The 18597-nt window shown below is 42.3% G+C and overlaps 1 protein-coding gene across 2 annotated transcripts; it reads right to left on the bottom strand.

Moving 5' to 3' along the window:
- Positions 1-18545, bottom strand: LOC310846653 (uncharacterized protein). 2 transcript variants are annotated; one of them, XM_083743625.1, is made up of 5 exons: positions 18449-18545; positions 12384-12452; positions 6475-6581; positions 6243-6310; positions 1-680 (listed from the first exon to the last, which is right to left on the bottom strand). In XM_083743625.1, the coding sequence occupies exons 1-5, from the start codon at positions 18515-18517 to the stop codon at positions 649-651; spliced, it is 345 nt and encodes a 114-aa protein (XP_083599751.1). In that variant the 5' UTR covers positions 18518-18545; the 3' UTR covers positions 1-648. The 2 variants fall into 2 exon arrangements, 1 of the variants encoding a protein (XP_083599751.1); XR_014565412.1 differs by lacking the exons at positions 12384-12452; positions 18449-18545 and having other exon boundaries at positions 6482-7605.
- Positions 18546-18597: the final 52 nt, after the last annotated feature.

Raw genomic sequence — 18597 nt, 5'->3', positions numbered from 1 at the left:
TTCCATAAAGTCAGGGATGGGGAATTTATGGCACTCTAGGGTTGTTAGTCTCCAACTCCCATCAGTCCCAGGCAGCATGACCAATAGTCAGCAATGATCGGAGCTGTTCTCCAACATCTGGAGGGCCAGAGGTTTCTCATCTCTGTGAACATATTGTGTGAACAAGATTTTTCCTATTTGCACTTACAAGAAGCTCCCAAATATAAAGGAAATGCCTAGTGGGTGGATTCCATGCAGGGTAGAGAAGCATATCTGAATATATCATTAGAAGCATATCTGAAGATACCCAGAAAGAAGATGGAATAGTTCTCATTTTTTAAATGTCTGAAAAACAACCATTTATTAAAAAACAAAACCAAACCTCTCTTACATAAATTGTGCCTGGCTCAATTTATAAACTCACTCTGGAAGTTAATTCAAGTTAGTATAATGAAATATCTCATGTTGTCTCAGCAAAATGCCTCCTTTCCAAAGTTCCAACATAGCAAAAGGAGATTATTTAGGATAAATTGCTTTAAATAACTTTTGGAGTTGTGTAAGAATTCAGGAGCCTATGTCTCAATTCAAAACAGTTTTTGGCACACTTATAGAAGAGTAAGTTCGTATAACATTCTGACATCTGGCACTCAGTAGCTGTTATACAGAAGTTCATTTTTGAAAGTTGCTGGTATAATTCAGAACTGTAGTGGAACACATACATTTAGCAGAAAATTTCTATTAATTCAATAAACTATATTAATATGCAGTGCAAACATGATAAAAAGACAGAGGCTACAATCCATTAACATCAATTAACAAATGAGTCATAGCTAACTTACTTACTGAGCAAAACAAACTTTCACAAGAAAGAAACATAGAATTGTAGAGCTAGAAGGTATCCCAAGGGTCATCTAGTCTAACCCCCTGCAATGCAGGAATCTTTTGCCCAAAAGATCTCACCTGAGATTCCAGGAGCCACTACCAGCCACAATAGACAATATTGTGCTAGTTGGCCAAACAATCTGACCTGATATAAGGCACCTTCCTGTGTTTCTGCATTTGTGGTCTGGTGACCATAAGACTGTGGCTCAGAAAATGTAATACATCAACACAGTCTAAAAATACACTAGTTAAAAGCAGTTAATAAATGGTACAAAATACCAGTTCGTTGAATGTACACATTGGTATATCATATGATTTTTCAGTGGTCACATGACTATGAGTACAGCAAAAGAAACACCAAACTTCCTCATGAAACAACCAAGTGCAACATAATGATGACAATTACTTGGGTCATGTGATCATGTATCACTCATATCATTCTTCAAATCATGCAGCATTACTTCCTATTAGTTTTCCATTTCTTCAGATTAGTACTTGCAAATGAAAATAATGAAATGCAGGAGAACTTTGCACCATTTCCAAAGTTAAGAATGGAACTATTGCTTTCAAATCAGGGCTACCACCCCCATCCCCCAAAAAAGGAATTGGACTCTGGGCCACAGTTCCTTTCCATTCACAAAAGGGCAACTCAAGATTGAAGCTCTGAGTGTCATAATGGCAGCCTTATAGATATCCCCACTATTTGAAGGATGAGTGGATCACTACTCACTCACTCACTCACTCACTCACTCACTCACTCACTCACTCTCTCACTGTATGGAACTTCAAATGAGAAACGTGATATCTTGCAAGGATAGAAATTGCTTGTTTCTTCCAGCAATACAGTGGTACCTCTGGTTACGTACTTAATTCCTTCTGGAGGTCCGTTCTTAACCTGAAACTGTTCTTACCCTGAAGCACCACTTTAGCTAATGGGGCCTCCTGCTGCCGCTGTGCCATCGCTGCACAATTTCTGTTCTCATCCTGAAGCAAAGTTCTTAACCCGAGGTACTATTTCTGGGTTAGCAGAGTCTGTAACCTGAAGCGTATGTAACCTGAAGCGTATATAACCCGAGCTACCACTGTAATACAAAATGAGCAATAGCTTTTCTTTGTGTGTAAAGGTGTCAGTGATATTTTTGACTCAGTTTGTGATGTCCACGAAGATGTGGCTCAGTAGGGTTCTAAACAGAAAAAAATAAGGATACAGCTGCAATCTTCAAAGGATAGGGTAGTAGAGTCATTTGTCTCCTCACCCCACCCCAAATAGAACTTCCTTAACGACATACAAAAGCCAGAACTGTTTGTTTACATTATTGGCAACTAGGTCTACCCATTCAGCTCTTCTTTAAAAAAAGTAACAAGATGGTCTAGTAGTCTCCAGTTCTGATAGCTATGAAGGGTAGCCAGAAGACCACACAGGTACTGATAGAATATTTGGATGAATAATAATATGGAACAGTTTAAAGTGGAATGCTCTGTCGGCTGGCAAAGCTACTAGAGGGCTTGGCTCCAGTCTGCAATTTGCAAATCAGAGCCAATCAAACACACTCTTGCTGTGATAGTGAGGATTTTAAATATTATCAGAAGAACAGGCAATGATCACTACTTTGCTATGAATGTTTACTTGATTGTTTTTGAAATGCTGCAATTGTAGCAGCATGTTGCTGTTGCTCTTGGATTTGTTTCAAATCAATCAGCATAGCTACCTGAAATTTTTTGAGAGATTTTACATTCCAGTTCAGTACGGATTTGCTGAAATAACTGGGTTCAGAATCAGTACGATTTTTTAAAAATCTATTCATTTTATCCTGCAGTGTTGGGAAAACTTTACGTAGAAAAAAATATATTTTGAAAACAGAAGGATAAAAAGCAACAATAATTTGATGCTCAAGTGTAGTTCAAGTGCTAAAAGCAAGCATTCCCAGAGGAACTGATCATGCACTCTTGCTTCTAGACACAGCACTTTATCCAAAGCAGACACAAAACAAAAACTCTTCACAATGGGCTGGAGACGAGATAACAGCTTCTCATCCCCACTATGAAAACAATAGCCTGTAGTCACAGCTAACTGACACAACAGATCTATTTAAAAGCAAGATTCCCAGGCTCTTTGAATAGGATGAACCTATTCTTTCACCAGCAATGCTGTGCAACAAGGCAAAGATATAGTTCAGGATCTTAGTTCTACAACTTGTAGTTCAGTTTGTGTCTAAAAAACAGGAGCAGAAATTGTTCCTGCCATTGATTCTACCTCTTTTCATCAAGGTGGAAACCCTCCCAGCTTCTGAGTTCCGTCCTCAGTCAACACTAGGCACTCTCATTTGCACATGCGACATAAGTTGTGCAATTAAGGAAACTCCAACACATTTATCAACAAACAAGAGACTCAGCATGCACAGCAACGACATAATATCCTATTCTCTAGCTGTGATCGAGAGATGAGGAGTAGGATGTGGAATTGTGAACTCCCCAGCCCCTCCTTTTTCACACACATATTTCTCACCATATTCTTGAGTGCCTTGCCCGAAAGTGAGATGTCTGATGCTGCTGGATGAACATTATAAAGGGCAGGAAGATCTTTTTCAATACTGGCTTTACCACCACTTCCTTCAATACTGTTGGAACGATGTCCTTTGCTCCCCAACCGAATCAGCCTACCCAGCGCAGGCTTCCTTAATCAACCAGGAAGGGCAAGGATTAAGCATGCCAAGTGATGAAGCTCCCAACTTCAAGAATTCTGTCTACATCCACAGGCTATGCAAATTAAGAAGTATCCATAGAAACAGGAGAAGCAGCTGCATCTGGTGCTGCCCTCAATTTGGAGTCAAGGCAGAAATATATATTAGAGATGTTGACTACAAAGTGCTTGGCAAATAGGGCACACTAGGTAACCATCTCCTCTCAAGAGCCACTTGGAACAATTCTGCCAGACAACTCTGTATGGACAAAATGGTGCCAGAAAACCAAGACTTATTTTCCACCATCGCTGCCATGAGATGAGCTCTGAAATGAGCTTTAGCCCAACTTCAGTCAAATTCATCATGCATTTTCCTTTGCGGGAAGTGAAGTTTCATTGCTCAGGGAGCCTCAGAAAACTAGGGAGCCACATGGGCTCACCAAACAGAGAGATCACTCTGGAGTGAACATAGCAACTGCTCATGTAGTTTCCCCATTCCAGATGTTAGCAAGCGCTTTGATGGGACTGCCAGAATTACATTGCCCCAGAGCCAGCAGGACTTAATCTGGACTGGATCTATTTTTCTCTAGGGGCAGATTGTTCTAATAAGCCCTCCACTCAGTAAGCCTAAACCCTGCTAGGCAGAGCTCTATCCATGCCAAGGGAACCATGTCAAACTTCTCCACCCATGATCAGAATATAACACCAAATCAAGTGTTATGACCAGCCAAATGAAAGAGGCCGGATATCAATCGAGACAGATATTGTTGTCATGGAGACCATGAAATCCTGATCTGCAACAGATGAGAGGGCCTCAGCAAGGATGCTTGAAGTTGCCGTTCCCATTCTGGTTCTGCAGAAAAGCCCACTTGGCACCCACTGACATGTTGTTGGGAAAATGATGATGATGATAATTGATTTATATGCCCATCTGACTGGGTTGCACCAGCCACTCTGGGCAGCTCCCAACAAAAAATAGTAAAAACACAATACCACACACTAAAAACTCCTCTAAACAGGGGTGCCTTCAGGTTGAACAGGGCTGTCTTCAGGTGTCTTTTAAAAAATCACATGGCTGTTTATCTGTTTGACATCAGCTAAAGTGCCTTCCACAGCGTGGGCAAGACTACTGAAAAGGCCCTCTGCCTGGTTCCCTTTAACTTCACTTCTCGCAATGAGGAAACCACCAGAAGGCACTCAGAGCTGGATCTCAGTGTCCGGGCTGGATGATGGGGGTGGAGATGCTCCTTCAGGTATACAAGGCCGAAGCTGATTGGAAGGAGGTAGAGCTCTCAGGTGTCTAACCCCCTTATCCTGTAACAAGCCAACATAATTCACACTGCCACACTTCCTGCAATTGCCCACACTCCGAATGGTGCCATCTAGGCCACACACACTGCCAACCCTCACCACTCGATCAAAGCAAAGTTTTAGTAAGACTAAAATACAAGGCAAATTGCTTCTGAAGAAGAGTTTCAGAAGCAGCATGGCAGCACATTACTGAAAGGGGGGGGGAATAAAAAAATTCACAGGGTGGCCCATTCATTCATATATATATATATATATATATATGTGTGTGTGTGTGTGTGTGTGCGCGCGCGCGCGCGCAAAGTTTTCAAGGGAAAAAAATGAAATCACAGATCGATGGAAAAAGAATTTGATGGATAAATAGTGCCTACAAAGCACACACTATCCCTTTTGATAATGGCTTTAATTGCAGAGAGGCATTCATTTTCTCATATTTCTCTTATCACCCAGGACTCCTCTGTGATTATGTGTTTTGTTTTTTAAAAGTTCTCCTCTGCATTCCTGAGGAAAGCTCTTGAGATTGTTGATCCTAAGCTGGCACTGAATCTGCAGAGGATGTCAACATTCACATTTGTTCAGGACAGTTCTTGCATGATAAGTCTCTTTTCTGTGCTTTCCTCTGCTCAGCTTCAATCGCCCCTTTCAGTAAAATAGAGGCAGGGACGAAGTAATGCAAAAAGAAGGCTGATTTGCTGGTAAGGACTGTTAATCCACAGTTTGCACAATCAAAACACTATTAGGAGATGAATTTGCTGTGTCTTTCAGAATCACAATCATCTTTCCATCAGGATGCAAAATAAAGTGTGTAACTCGTATATGAAACCTATGCATCAGAATGTTCATGTGCATTACAAATGCCTCTCTTCCCCACTATCAGCTGTCAGACACTTACTTTAAAAGCACAAGAGATGATTAAAAGTGATTTAATCTTAACTGTTTACCTTAAGAACATAAGAGCATTGTTCTGTGCTTTAAACTTGCAACAATCAGCTGATCATTGGCGCTTCAGAAGGCAGGTGCGCAGCACTTCTGAAATGCTCCCTGATGGGCTGATCATTGGAACTTCAGATTGTGGACTAAGTAAACTACAAGCAATAAAGATAAACAATTGTACAGTTAATATACCATAAAACGACTGGATTATCTGAGAAACTGGATTTACCCTTGGGGAATCTATCCTGGTTCTTCTTCAGGGAAGGTTACAACATTAAAACACATCTCTGAAGGTGAAATAAATTTAAAAATTGTCCAGTAGCACCTTACGAGACCAACTAAGTTTGTTCTGGATATAAGCTTTTGTGTGCATGCACACTTTTCAGATACTTTGTTGGTCTCTAAGGTGCTATTGGATATTTTTTAATTTCAACTGCGTCAGACCAACACAACTACCTACCTGAACCTCTGAAGGTGGACGAACTACCAAAAAGGCCCCAATCTGCCAATCTTAACTTTCCAGAGTGTCTGTAAGGAAGGAGATGATCTTTCAGACATTTGGGGCCTGAGTCATTTAGTGTTCAAATGTGAGTACCTTGAACTGACCACGGAAATGAATTGGCAGCCAGTAACAAACTGTTCATTTTAAATTCACCAATAAGACTGACAAATTAATTTTAGATAGAACCTACTTCTTACCATCTTTTCTTTCTGTTTCCTTAAGGAGCAAGATATTAGAAAGGATATGATCCTCAGCTCCCATTTTCTTCAGTTCAGCTTTTGTTAGGTGGAGCAAATCCTGGAACCGGCCCAACGAAAAAGTAGATGGATGAGAAAATATTGACTTTGTTCATTTTTTAAGAAATAATATTCTTTTTTAAAAATGATCCAACATTTTATGACAATAAAGCATCCAGAACATAATCCCACAACATAACAAAGACTGCTCCTTTTTCCATAGGTACTGCTAAGAATTAACACCTAACAAATGAATGTATTGCCAAAATACAATGCTATCCAAAGGTTGTTTTTCAATAGCTAATTCTTGTTACTTATTTGTACCACCCTCCTAACCATTTGAAAGCACTGTGAGAAACTCTTTTAGTTCATTATCACTTTTCACTTTTTTCTCTCTCTCTGTGCCTTGTCTCTGAGGATCATTAAAAGACACATTCTTTGGAATTTACTTTGAGGAAGGAGTTCTTAACATCCAGGTCTATTGGGGGAATTTTTGTTTGTTTGTTTACAAGAACTGGCATCTAAGCTGTAGGGCCATAAAACACAGACCACACCATTTAATTACTGTCAGTGTATGGCAAAGAACCACCTGCAAGCAATTTCTATTTTAAATTGTGCCATGATCTGAAAAACCTAATTGTTCCCACCCAGCCACCCAGAAGTTGGTGGACTGGACAAAGGAGCTGCCAATTCATTTAGGAAACATCCTCCACTTAATTTTCTTAACCTCCATGACCTGTAAAAAGCTGGAACATAATGGTAGACTTGCACATTTGAAAATGTCTAATTATTTAGTATTATATTTTAATATAAAACCTTCGTGTGGCACAGGGTTGGGAGCAATCTCAGTAAGGAAACAGCTTCTAAAACTGTAAGATTGTTCATAGATAGAAGAATGACCTCAAGCACTGAACAAATCCATTGTATCCAGGATGCCACACTAGTCAGCCAAGGAGGAACAGTTAATTCCTACCTTCCTACCCCCTCAGGCAAAGGTTCTGGTCTATTTAACTATGAAAGCACTTCTGTTGTGCATACTGTATTATCTTCCAGTTTGCTGTCTGTGTGAACTCAATCTTTCTCCTCTTCAGTTGTATAGTGCAGCCTTTTTGTGTGCATCTCAAAGAAAGAAACATTCTCCAGTCCAATGCTGCACAATGTTGACTGCCTACCTATTGAAAAATGGAACTCTCTGGTGAGGAGGGATCACTTGGGAAGACAGGCAAACTAATATCAGTGTACTGGAAGAAGCAAAGATCACCAGTGTTGAAGCAATGATTCTTCAACATCAACTTCGTTGGACTGGTCATGTTGTGCGGATGCCTGATTACCGTCTTCCAAAGCAACTGCTCTATTCCAAACTTTAAAATGGAAAGCGTAATGCTGGTGGTCAACAAAAGAGGTTTAAAGACTGTCTCAAGGCAAATTTTTAAAAATGTAGTATAAACACCAACAACTGAGAAACACTGGCCTGCGAGTGCTCCAACTGGAGAACAGCCTTTACCAAAGGTGTCATAGGCTTTGAAGACACTCGAACCCAGGATGCAAGGGAGAAACGTGCTAAGAGGAAGGCACATGGAAGGACATGTGGTTCCAGAATTGGCCTCCACAGTCACTTATGGACTCACTGTTAAAACCATGCTTATGGAAGACAATCTTACTCGCCTACGAGTAATCGCCGAAGAAGAAGAAAAAGTGTGTGTGTGTCCCACCCTTCAGAAGCTAGTACTGACTCAAGGCTATCTCTGAAATCATTTTGTCTTTAATCATCAGTCTAGATTATCAGACTACATTTCCCCAAGAAGTTGTTGGCAATCTGAACAGAGACACAAGGGAAGCAGCAGTCAGAGGGGAATGGAAGTAGGTGTAAACAGGGGAAGAATGTGTGATTATTTTCATTGCAGTCACATATTCTTTGTCTGTTTACACCTACTTCCATTCCCCTCCAACTGTTGCTTCCCTTGTGTCTATTCTTAGATTGTAAACTCCTTGGGGTTAGGATCTGTCTTCTTCCTCTCATTATTTTCTAAGGTTCATGTACATACATGATGCTATATAAATAAGCAAATAAAAATAGCCCCAGTTTATGTACAGCACCAGATGGGCACTGTCCATTGTCTCTCTGTCTGGGAAGGTTCTACAGCTGGGGTGGGGAACCTGTGTCCCTACAGATGTTGCCTCATCATTCCTGACCACTGACTATGCTAGCTGAGTCCAGGAACATCTGAAGAACCAGAAGCTCCTTGTCCCTGTTCTACAGGACAGGGCAGATAGCGCTGTTAATAAATCAACTCCATTTAACAGATTAAAGCAGATAAAATCTCTCTTGCTTAAATCAATCCTTCTTTCATGTGATTTTAAAGACTGCAAATTGCGTCTGAATCAGCTGCAGGGCCACCAGAACTCAGGGAAAGGGGCATGAGAGCACACCCTCTCTGCAAACAGCAAAAACATCAAGCCCTAAAACACAAAAATAGTGTCATGGCTAGGACAACCACATTGGCAGACATCACACTACAGTAGTTGGGTTTACTCACTAATAAAGTTTAGAGATTTTCTTATGGGAAACAAACGGGAGGGTTACAGGATTTGAATTACATTATATCTGGTGTTGGGGGAAAATAACGATAAGTACTGATCCTGATTTAAATGCCTACTCTGGAATTGACCACCATTTACATGTGAATAATGTTTGATTTTCCTTATACAACCTGGTTGCTTGAGCTGCTGAGCTTTAAGAAACATGCTTCCACTTACAGAAAATGTATTATGCTCTGCTTCATGTCTTGAGATTTGCCTCTTTTGTCCATTACCCAAGCAAAAATCTTTCTGCCTGTTATGCAAAAAGAGAAAACTAAGGAAATTATGGCTTCTTGGCATCAAAACCACTTGTTCTAGCCTGCTTACATTGCTAAATATGTTACACACACATTTGCCCACAGGCTGATGTCATATGGTCAGCAACGTGTCAAAAACATTGTTACAGCCCACACTGCTGAGATCACAATTTTTAAACAGACTTGAGGGCTGGAGGAAGCTCAAGGCAGGCATGGCATAAAGCAGTTTCAAGATTACTCCAAGTACATGGTTCCTTTATTACTGGAAATGTTGAACAAGCATTCAAGCAAGAAAAATGACAGCTCTGTTAGCAATATTTTGGAAGCCACCAAGGATTACAACTATACCTACATTAGACCACTGGTCTGACTTGAAATAAGGCAACTTCTGATATTCCTATAACATAAAGAAAATTGAGCTGGGAAGTCCTAGGAAGCGAGCACAATTCATTCCCTATAATTCTTCCTGTTTCCTCATCTCCCCTTCCATTTGCATTTAACAATTTCTAGTAGTTCACATTCATCTTTCTCACTGGGAGGACCTAAGGAAGTCCTAACCAACACTTCCTAACCAAATCTATATATCTGTTCAGCTCGCCTGCCCCACCAGGGGTGTACGATGATGTCAAAATCACAGCCTTTAAACATCACTTCCCTTAAGCCTGTTAATTAAAACAAATTTTGAAAATAAATTACTATGCAGTGAAACCCCACACTAAGCCCTGCAATTCTCTTACCCTTTTGCTTCATCCAAGTTCAGAAAAGTTAAACCTTCCAGGCATGTTGCAAAGTCTACCTTTACCTCAATCATTAAAGCATTTGGGCCTTGATCCAGCAAAACATTTATAGACATGCTTGAAGTTCATCAAGTGCGTATATGGGGTACTGCTGACTCAGTTGTTCACAAAGAGGCCAGTAAAGTAAAATAAAATGAAATGAAAGAGGTAGTAGATGCATGAATCTAAGGGGAGCACCAACAGATAGGCATCACCAGAGCTTGCAGAGCTCATTTCAAAAAGGAACAAGCTCTAGTTCAAGTTCAAGGTGTCCAAAAATGATCTAATTCCAGTTCAGATTCATCCCTTTACAAAACAAACTAGTTCAGCCCATGTTCAATTTGCAGTTCAAGTCCATCCAAATGATCCTCAGCAGCCCCCATCACATTTTGCCCATTCTCGGAACAAAATAAAGCAATATTCTGAAGAGTGAGCAATTAACCCATCAAGCTCTACACAGAGTCATTGTGTCTCTCTATGTGCAACACGCTCTCCAAGAACTACAAGTCCCAGACTTCCTTAGTTCCTGCTGGTCTTTTCTGTGCATGGGCAGGTAGAGGCCACATCAGAACACAGCAGTAGGCAGCACCATCAGTAATTTAAGGGCACTGAGGACCAGCACCATCAGTAATTTAGGGGCACTGAGATAACATTTACAGCTCCCTGGAATATGTGTGAGTTGGGGCCTGTAGTTTCCTGAGTTTATAGGAGAATCGACCCTTGGTCCAGGGGCAAGGGAAGAGCAGCTAAATGTCATTTGACTTTATTTGCCAAAGATGTAAGAAGCTTAACAAAAAATAAGGACCCAAAGATGCTCAAGAGCAGACAAAGGATTTGGGGATGGGGTCTTGGGCTCCAGGCCCAGATGAAATACCGTATTTTTCGCCCCATAGGACACACTTTTCCCCCTCCAAAAATGAAGGGGAAATGTGTGTGCGTCCTATGGGGCAAATGCAGGCTTTCGCTGAAGCCTGGACAGCGAAAGGGGTCGGTGCGCACTGACCCCTCTCGCTCTCCAGGCTTCGCGCAGATCTCCGTAAGCCATGGGAGCCGGCGCGGGAGAGTTGCCTGCATGCCGAAGGCTGGGAGCGCTGAGCTCAGCACGCCCAGACTTCGCGCGGCTCTCCGCAAGGTGCAGGAGCCCAGCGCTGGGCTCCCGCGGCTTGCGGAGAGTTGCCTGTTCTGGGGGCTGGGGTTGGGGAAAGCTTGGGCTTCCCCCGCCCCAGCCCCGCGCCTGGGGGGGAAATAATTTTTTCCGCTTTATTTCCCCCCAAAAAAATTAGGTGCGCCTTATGGGACTGTGCGTCCTATAGGGCGAAAAATACAGTATGTTTGGGCACTGTATTCAGATCCAGTATATCCCACAGCACTTTCTCTCTCTCCCCCCGCCCCTCTCCTTCGTGTCCTCATGCCTTGATGCTTTGTGAGCTTCCAGAAGCATTTTGCTGGTTGGAATTGCAAAGCCAGGCAAGGTGGACTTTGGTTTCCTCCAGCAAGGCAGTTGCAATGCTTATGTGGTTGTCTGAGCCAAACCTTGGTTTTCCAAAGCTCCTAATTATTAACATGTTTTGTGTCTCCTGACTATTTTACCCGCCACCCACACACTCCTGTTTTATCCAAAGATGTTAATGTCCTGTACAGATCAATTGGATTCAATGAATTTTACTGTATTTTAGGTGTATTAATGTAAAGCTTTTCAAAGTATGTGGCATTCAGTATGAGCCCTGCCCTTCTTAGTGTGTTGAAGATTGCAACCCTCATGCTTGACAAACACTTGCAATGCAGATCTGCTGCAGTTTGTATAAAGATTTGCTGCACTTTTAACCTCGGGACAAAGAGAAATGCCAAAGGAATTGGAGGATTTACAGAAAAGAGCACATACTGAACAATGAATGAAATAATAAACAATAGCTATCTAATCTCCCAGGGCCAGCTGCATTTGCTCTGCTATTAATGTGTTAAAGAAAACCCAAAGGCAAATCTAATAAATACAAGAGCTCTATGGCTAGGCCTCACAAAACTCTGCTTTCTATATATACTTAACTGTTTTGTGTCAATGCTCTGTGGGGCATTTCTTCCCACACTTGCAGCTTTCCATATCCAGAGCAGATAAAGGTTCTTTCTATCTATAACTAAAGAAGCTGATCTAGCTGTTCACATTTTGCAGTCTGTTCCATGCATTTGGATGGCCATGTTTGTTGCACTTCACAGACAACAATCCTCCACTTCAAGAGCAGTAAGAGAACAAACCTCTAATTGAAAGCATCCTCTGTTTTGGGAATGGGAAATGTTTTTCATTCTGAGGTGAACCAGAGACAACTGTGGATAGAGAAATGAATATAAATTTTATATTTGTACAGTAGGATAGTTTCTACACACTCATTCATGTACTCCTCTCTATCCTCCATGCAGTCAAGCAAGATTTTCAAGGATGTCATCATACTTCAGGGTTGGGGACACATGTGGCCTAGAGAGAGCGGGTGTGGCTTAGAAGGACGTGTGGGCTGGGGAATAAATAAATAATAGCAACCATGTGACCCCACCAGCATGGGGGTAATGTGTTAACCCCTTCACCTGCACACTATTTTCTGAGTTGCTATTAGCTCAGCTAAGCAAAGCACATGGGAAACTACATTTAACTGCTATGAGTTTGTGGGTGCTATACACCCTAAATTCCCTGGCTCCAGTAGGTGTCAGAATCTAATCAAGACAAATGTTTAAATATAAGCCAGGCCAGTTTCCTGACCAGGAAATCGCCTTGGGTGAGAGGCCATTAGGAAGACCTAATGGCAATGAGCCATTAGGAAGGCAGAATGAGTGGGGGCTTTGTGCCAGAAGGCAGTTGGGTAGGGCCCCTCCTTCAGATGAGAGAGATGGTTAGAAGAACAAAAGCCAGGGTTTAGAGTTTGAGTTGGAGGGGTAAAAGGTTGCAGTCTGGTAAAGGCAATAGGCTGGAGAGAGGGTCAGAACATGATGTCTGATTGAACTGGTTGAATCCTAAGCTGTGGCTATGGGAGAAACAAGACTCTATTGGGGTGTCGTTGCTGTTGCTATGATGTGGAGGGGTTCACGACACCCCAATAGGGTCAGCTTCCTTCACACTGCCACACTGTCTTGTCTGAATCAGTGATGCACACTGTTGCTATGATTGCTTGTTTGTTTGTTTGTTTGTTTTAATGTGGTAGACCCTGTTCACATGAGCACCCGCATCACTGTTCGGTTTATGCAGTTTTGCATACGTACGCTTCAGCTGTGAAGAAGGCATGGACATTTCTTTAAAAGAAAAGAAACACGAAGTAGGTTATGCAGTTGATTCTCCCAAACACCCAAAAAGAATTCACACCGTCCACATTAGGCTTTGACATGTGTGACAATAAAGTCACACTAAATTTGTTGTGCGGACAGAACGCAAATTGCCAAAAATCTTCAGGACCAAAGGCTGAGAAGATACTGTTTAAGTGAACTATAAACATCAGATCACTTTATTCCTTTGTTTTTACAGAATCCAGCCAATCCTATTCCTCTTTCCTTCTTCCACTGGTAACCTCCAGCAGCAACTGGTTGTGCTATACCATGGGTAGGCAAACTAAGGCCCGGGGCCAGATCCAGCCCAGTCGCCTTCTAAATCTGGCCCGCGGACAGTCCAGGAATTAGCGTGTTTTTAGATGAGTAGAATGTGTCCTTTTATCTAAAATGCATCTCTGGGTTATTTGTGGGGCATAGGAATTCGTTCATTCCCCCCCCCCCAATATAGTCCGGCCCCCCACAGGGTCTGAGAGACAGTGGACTGGCCCCCTGCTGAAAAAGTTTGCTGACCTCTGTGCTATGCTGTAGCTTCTGCCTTAGAGCAACAGCTGATAGGATGAGGCATTTTTTTATGGGAGCTCATGGGAGAAACTGCCACAAGGATTGTTATTTTCACTGTAATTGATGAGCATCATTTAAGCACCAATAACCAGCAGAGAGGCAGTTAACTAATAGAATAATGTGTTGCTATTCATGGGCCTGAGGCTCAATCCCTGTCATGCAGGGATGGATCTGCTAATGGAGACCATGAAGATCTGCTGGCAGTCAGTAGACTGCAGCATTCCAGAAGAGGGGCTGAAGCATGCCATTAAGCCCTTGGTACCATGGATGCCCCTATTCCCTCTGCCAGTATGGACAGTGATATTATCCAAGCAAAGTGAATAGGAATGCACCAGATTCCCTAGTGCTACCTGCACAACAGCAGGCTCACACAAGAGGAGATGCAGAAGCCTCAGCCTTGGGGAGAAAGCACAATACCAACACCCGAGCTTTGACTCACTAACCACATTTTAATCCTGGTTTCAGATCCTGGTTAGCCACAGCAGAAGAGGATTTGGGGGAGCACGACTAGTGCAGTCACACTGGGCACTGAGTCTTGGGGGCAACACCAGGGACCCCACAAATATGATTTACAATAGTTTTGCAAGAGGTGGAGGGGCGCCGGGTTTTAGCATTGTACAGGGCACCGCTGAAATTTGAGACCCCAAGATCCACCACTGGGCAGAGTTTCTAGTGTTGGATTTATTAGGAAATGGATTTGCTTTAACTGAGATCAAAGTGCTAAAACTAGCGTATGAGGAAGGAGAGAGGGAAGGCATGAGAAATTAACTTGAAAGGCTAATAGTCATTCCCAGCTCCATATGCAACCAGTATCCCTGTATCTGAACTGGCCCAATTATAACTTGTTTATCACACAGTTGCAATGGTAGTTCTAAGAGCTGACTGAGATCGTGATGCAGTTAGGTAATAGGGGAGATTATTTAGATGGCAATGTGCTTTCCAAAATGTGTACTTCTTCAAAATGTGGTGAGACAACCCTGCTTGAAAGAATGTACACATTTTTTAGTGTAAAAAAAATAAAATTGTGCCTGAATATAAAACATTTCAGAATCACTGGAGTAGAATATTGCCCATGATATAATTCAATAAGATTCAATATCTCTTCTATACGAAAAGTATTTGAAAAATGGATAAAATATCTTCATGCCCCTAGTCCTGGACATGCATACCAAAAAGATTTTTTTAAAAAAAGCTGGTCATAATGTAGCAAACCATGCAAAGTGGATTTAGACAGACATTTTTCAAGTGTTTCTGTACGCCCTGAAGCTGAGACAGCACCATACTCATCAGAGCTCAGCATTTGCTGCCAAATGGATAAACCCAAAGGCATGCAATGCATTTTCTTCCTACACGTCACACCAGACTATAAATTTGTTCGAAATGCACTACAGAAATTGCCTTGGAAACATTTGGCAAAAGACAGCAGATTTTAGGCTGCAGTGTGAGAAACGTTTTAGATTCTAAATAAAGCACCGCTTCCCCCCACAGGAGATTTGATTAGGCAGGAACAATAATTATAAATGGGGGAAAGAGCTGTAATAAAGCCAAATCCCTAAATTAGAAGCACTTCCAAAAATGGAAGGAGAAAAATTGGCTTCTGAAACTTGAACTTCAATGGAATAATCAAGGCCCCTGGAGTAGAGTTAGTCATTCAGGTTGTTATATCCACAAAGAGAAGTGAAAGGCACTCGGAGGGTTTGGTTCATTATTGAGACCTTTCCTTGTGTCTGGTGAACTGTGAAAATGCCTTTGTCCATACTGCAGATGTGCTGGATGCAATAACTGCACTGAATCTGGATCTGTATTTCAAGTTCCAGTGCAACGTATAGGTGCAGATTGTGCCCTCTTTGGTACACTTCACTATCCTACCCCAAGACCAGTTTAGACACTTCTTGGCCTCCCTCAGAGGAGAGTGCAGGGCCATCCGCAATCACAGTCAAACTGAGATTAAGGTAGAAACTGAATGTGAAAGGAGAATGGGAGACGAAATTACAGGGGATGGGTGAAAATAGTTTAAGAAGCATGTGGGGGTAGGAAGGGGGGAAATATATAAATGAAAAAGTCTTCTCTACTAAGAACCTTTGGATCAGCAAATTCTCCCTAAAATTAGGAGGCTGAATCATAATACTTGGAATGCAAATATATGTACTTGGCTTGAGTAAAGCCGAGGTATGGAACTCCTTGCCACAAGGAACATGCCATGGCAAATAATTTCAAAGTTTTCAAAGATGAATTAGACATCAGCAGAAAGTGATGTCAGTAATTGCCAGCTGATTATACCAAACTCTACCTCCATGTGCCACCATTTTGTGACAGATTTGCCCCAGCACCACCATTTTGTAACTGGTGGGAGTTGGTAATCTTCAGCTATCTCAGGTGGACCCTGGCAGTAGATAGTTTGAAGATCTCATACTTTCGAGATCCTCTTGAAAGGCTGATGATCTGAACCCCTCCATTGTAGGCTCAGATTGTATATATGTGTAAATAAACCATATATTATAAAGACATCAGAGTCTCCTTTGTGCCTCATTATTTTCCAAAAGGAAACACAGGCACTTGGTAAGCACCTGAAACTGTCTGGAATCTTGCACTGCTGTGGAGACTGGGGGTGGAGTTTAACAATATTGTTACAGATTTGGGGTAACAGAGTTTGGGGATGCAAGGGCACCCATAATTGCTAAAGTTAGTGAGTGTTAAAACTTATTAAAATGGTAGAATTTAGATAATATTTGGTGTATTGAAAGGAAAATACAGGCCAGTGGAAAAATACAGGCTAAACTCCCTTTTCAGTCCAGGGTCTCGCTTGGGGATAGTAGCTGTTAAGCATAACAAACAGTGTTGATATCCCATCACAGGAAAATCCTTCAGTCTGTGGCAATGGAGGTTGCCAAGGTTATGCAGAGTGATAACGTACGGTTAGAGGAAAATGGTCACCTTTTAAATCTAGACTTGGAATAGCAAAGGGGCAGGGAAAGCAGACAGAAAGGGAGGCAAACAGACAGAAAGGCAAGGTGTTCTGGGAACAAGAAGAAGGAAAGAGGGAGAATTTCATGCGACAGCTGAAGGTCCGAACCATCTTCACAGGCTGGCTGAAGGCAGGCTGGGACAGAGACACAGAGATGCCTTGGAATTAGATGCTGCCCTGCTGTAAGGAACAAACCCCTCTTGGGATGTGGATGCTATCAACTGCACTCCCTCCATTGAAAGCTTCCAGTGTAAAATAAACCACATTACTTAAAGCCCCCCCCCCCCCCCTGCGTCTTGATTCCCAACAGATACACGGCCTGGAACTCCCTGGAATTTTGCTACAACTCAACAGAGATTGGGGGTGGCGCACAACCTTCGTAGAAATAGCACACCTTAATTTCAACTGCAGGCAGTTTCATTTTCTCCACAACAGGGCCTGCAATTGTTTAATTGCCTCCTTTAAAAAATGCCTTCCTGAAGCACCGAGCCTTGCCCCAGTGGAATTGTAGTGTCATGAGGAAGGGAAAAAACACACCTCTGGGTCAGATCTTGGCAGGTACAAACCAGCAAAGTGCTGCTCAAAGCGAAAGAGACTTGCCTGTCTGCATTAGTTGAGGCGCTGAAAATTTGCATCCATCTGAGGCAGCTTCCCCTTTTGTTTGCTCTTTCCACTTATACTTCATAACCATTCAGCTTGCAGAAGCTATTTCCATCTGAATGAATCTCTCCGCTTTATCTGAATAGACTACTCTGTTTAACCAGTTGCTTCTCTGAGGGCTCAAACTGTCACAGACATTACGCATACTCTTCAGTCTGAAATGAGACAAGAGGTTCCCCGCTCCTCCTCAACAATAGCCCAGATCAGCCTGAACGAGTACTTTAGCTTCTGCTTACAAGTAGGCAGAGGCCATATCAAATAACTCACCAAACAGCCCATCAATAACCCCATTCATACTTTATAATCCCCAAACTTACTTTGTTCAAATCATTGTGCGGAGCTGCCATAACCAGGGGCCATTAGCCACGATCCTGACAAATTGTTTGCCACACAAAAACTCTGGCCACTTGAAAAGATACTATTCACATGGTCTGTGGTGAGCAGTCTCTGCTCTCAGACTTGAATATGCAGCTCATGCCCATGGTTTCTCTAGGTCATATACTGCAGAGAAGCTTGAGGGTGAAACACAACTCAGGACCATGTTTTGGTAATGATACCCTCTCACAAGCAACTGCCTCAGCATTTCAAACACCCTTTGGATCAGCAAGTACGCTTCAGAATTAAAATTAAGGCTGCAATTATTATAAAGAGGTGCTTCTTGCGAAGGTATTGTGTTAGAAGTTGCTTGTTCGCCCCTCCACCGGGCGAACTCCCCCCTCAGTCATGTACGAACATGACTCTTTGCTGCTACACATTTTGGTTTCCTGGTGATATTCTCAAAGCTCTATCATTAAAACAACACAGCTAAGTCATCTCATCTCACCCCCAGCTGGAACTTTGGTGTCTCCTGTTGGGCAGGAAATCTGCTAGAAGACTCACCATTGTTCTTCATGCTCAGATGAGTATTTGTAGCATGCTGGAAATGGCCTGCTAGCAGTTTGTGTCAGGGCCTGTCAGGCAGAGTGAGGCAAC

This window comes from Podarcis gaigeae, assembly GCF_964106915.1.
Source record: "Podarcis gaigeae genome assembly, chromosome: 6".
In the NCBI taxonomy this organism is placed as follows: Eukaryota; Metazoa; Chordata; class Lepidosauria; order Squamata; family Lacertidae; genus Podarcis; species Podarcis gaigeae.
Note: the sequence above shows the minus strand (reverse complement) of the source record. Positions and strands in the feature narration are given on the sequence as shown.

Bases quoted from the DNA above. Each gene is read 5' to 3' on its own strand.
- LOC310846653 (XM_083743625.1), bottom strand. From the start codon at position 18,517: ATGAAGAACAATGGTGAGTCTTCTAGCAGATTTCCTGCCCAACAGGAG. The intron at 6,311-6,474 runs GTAGGTTCTATC...CCTTCCTTACAG, and splicing joins GAAAGAAAAGATGGTAAGAA to ACACTCTGGAAAGTTAAGAT. The intron at 681-6,242 runs GTAGGTAGTTGT...GTTCCACTACAG, and splicing joins GTCCACCTTCAGAGGTTCAG to TTCTGAATTATACCAGCAAC.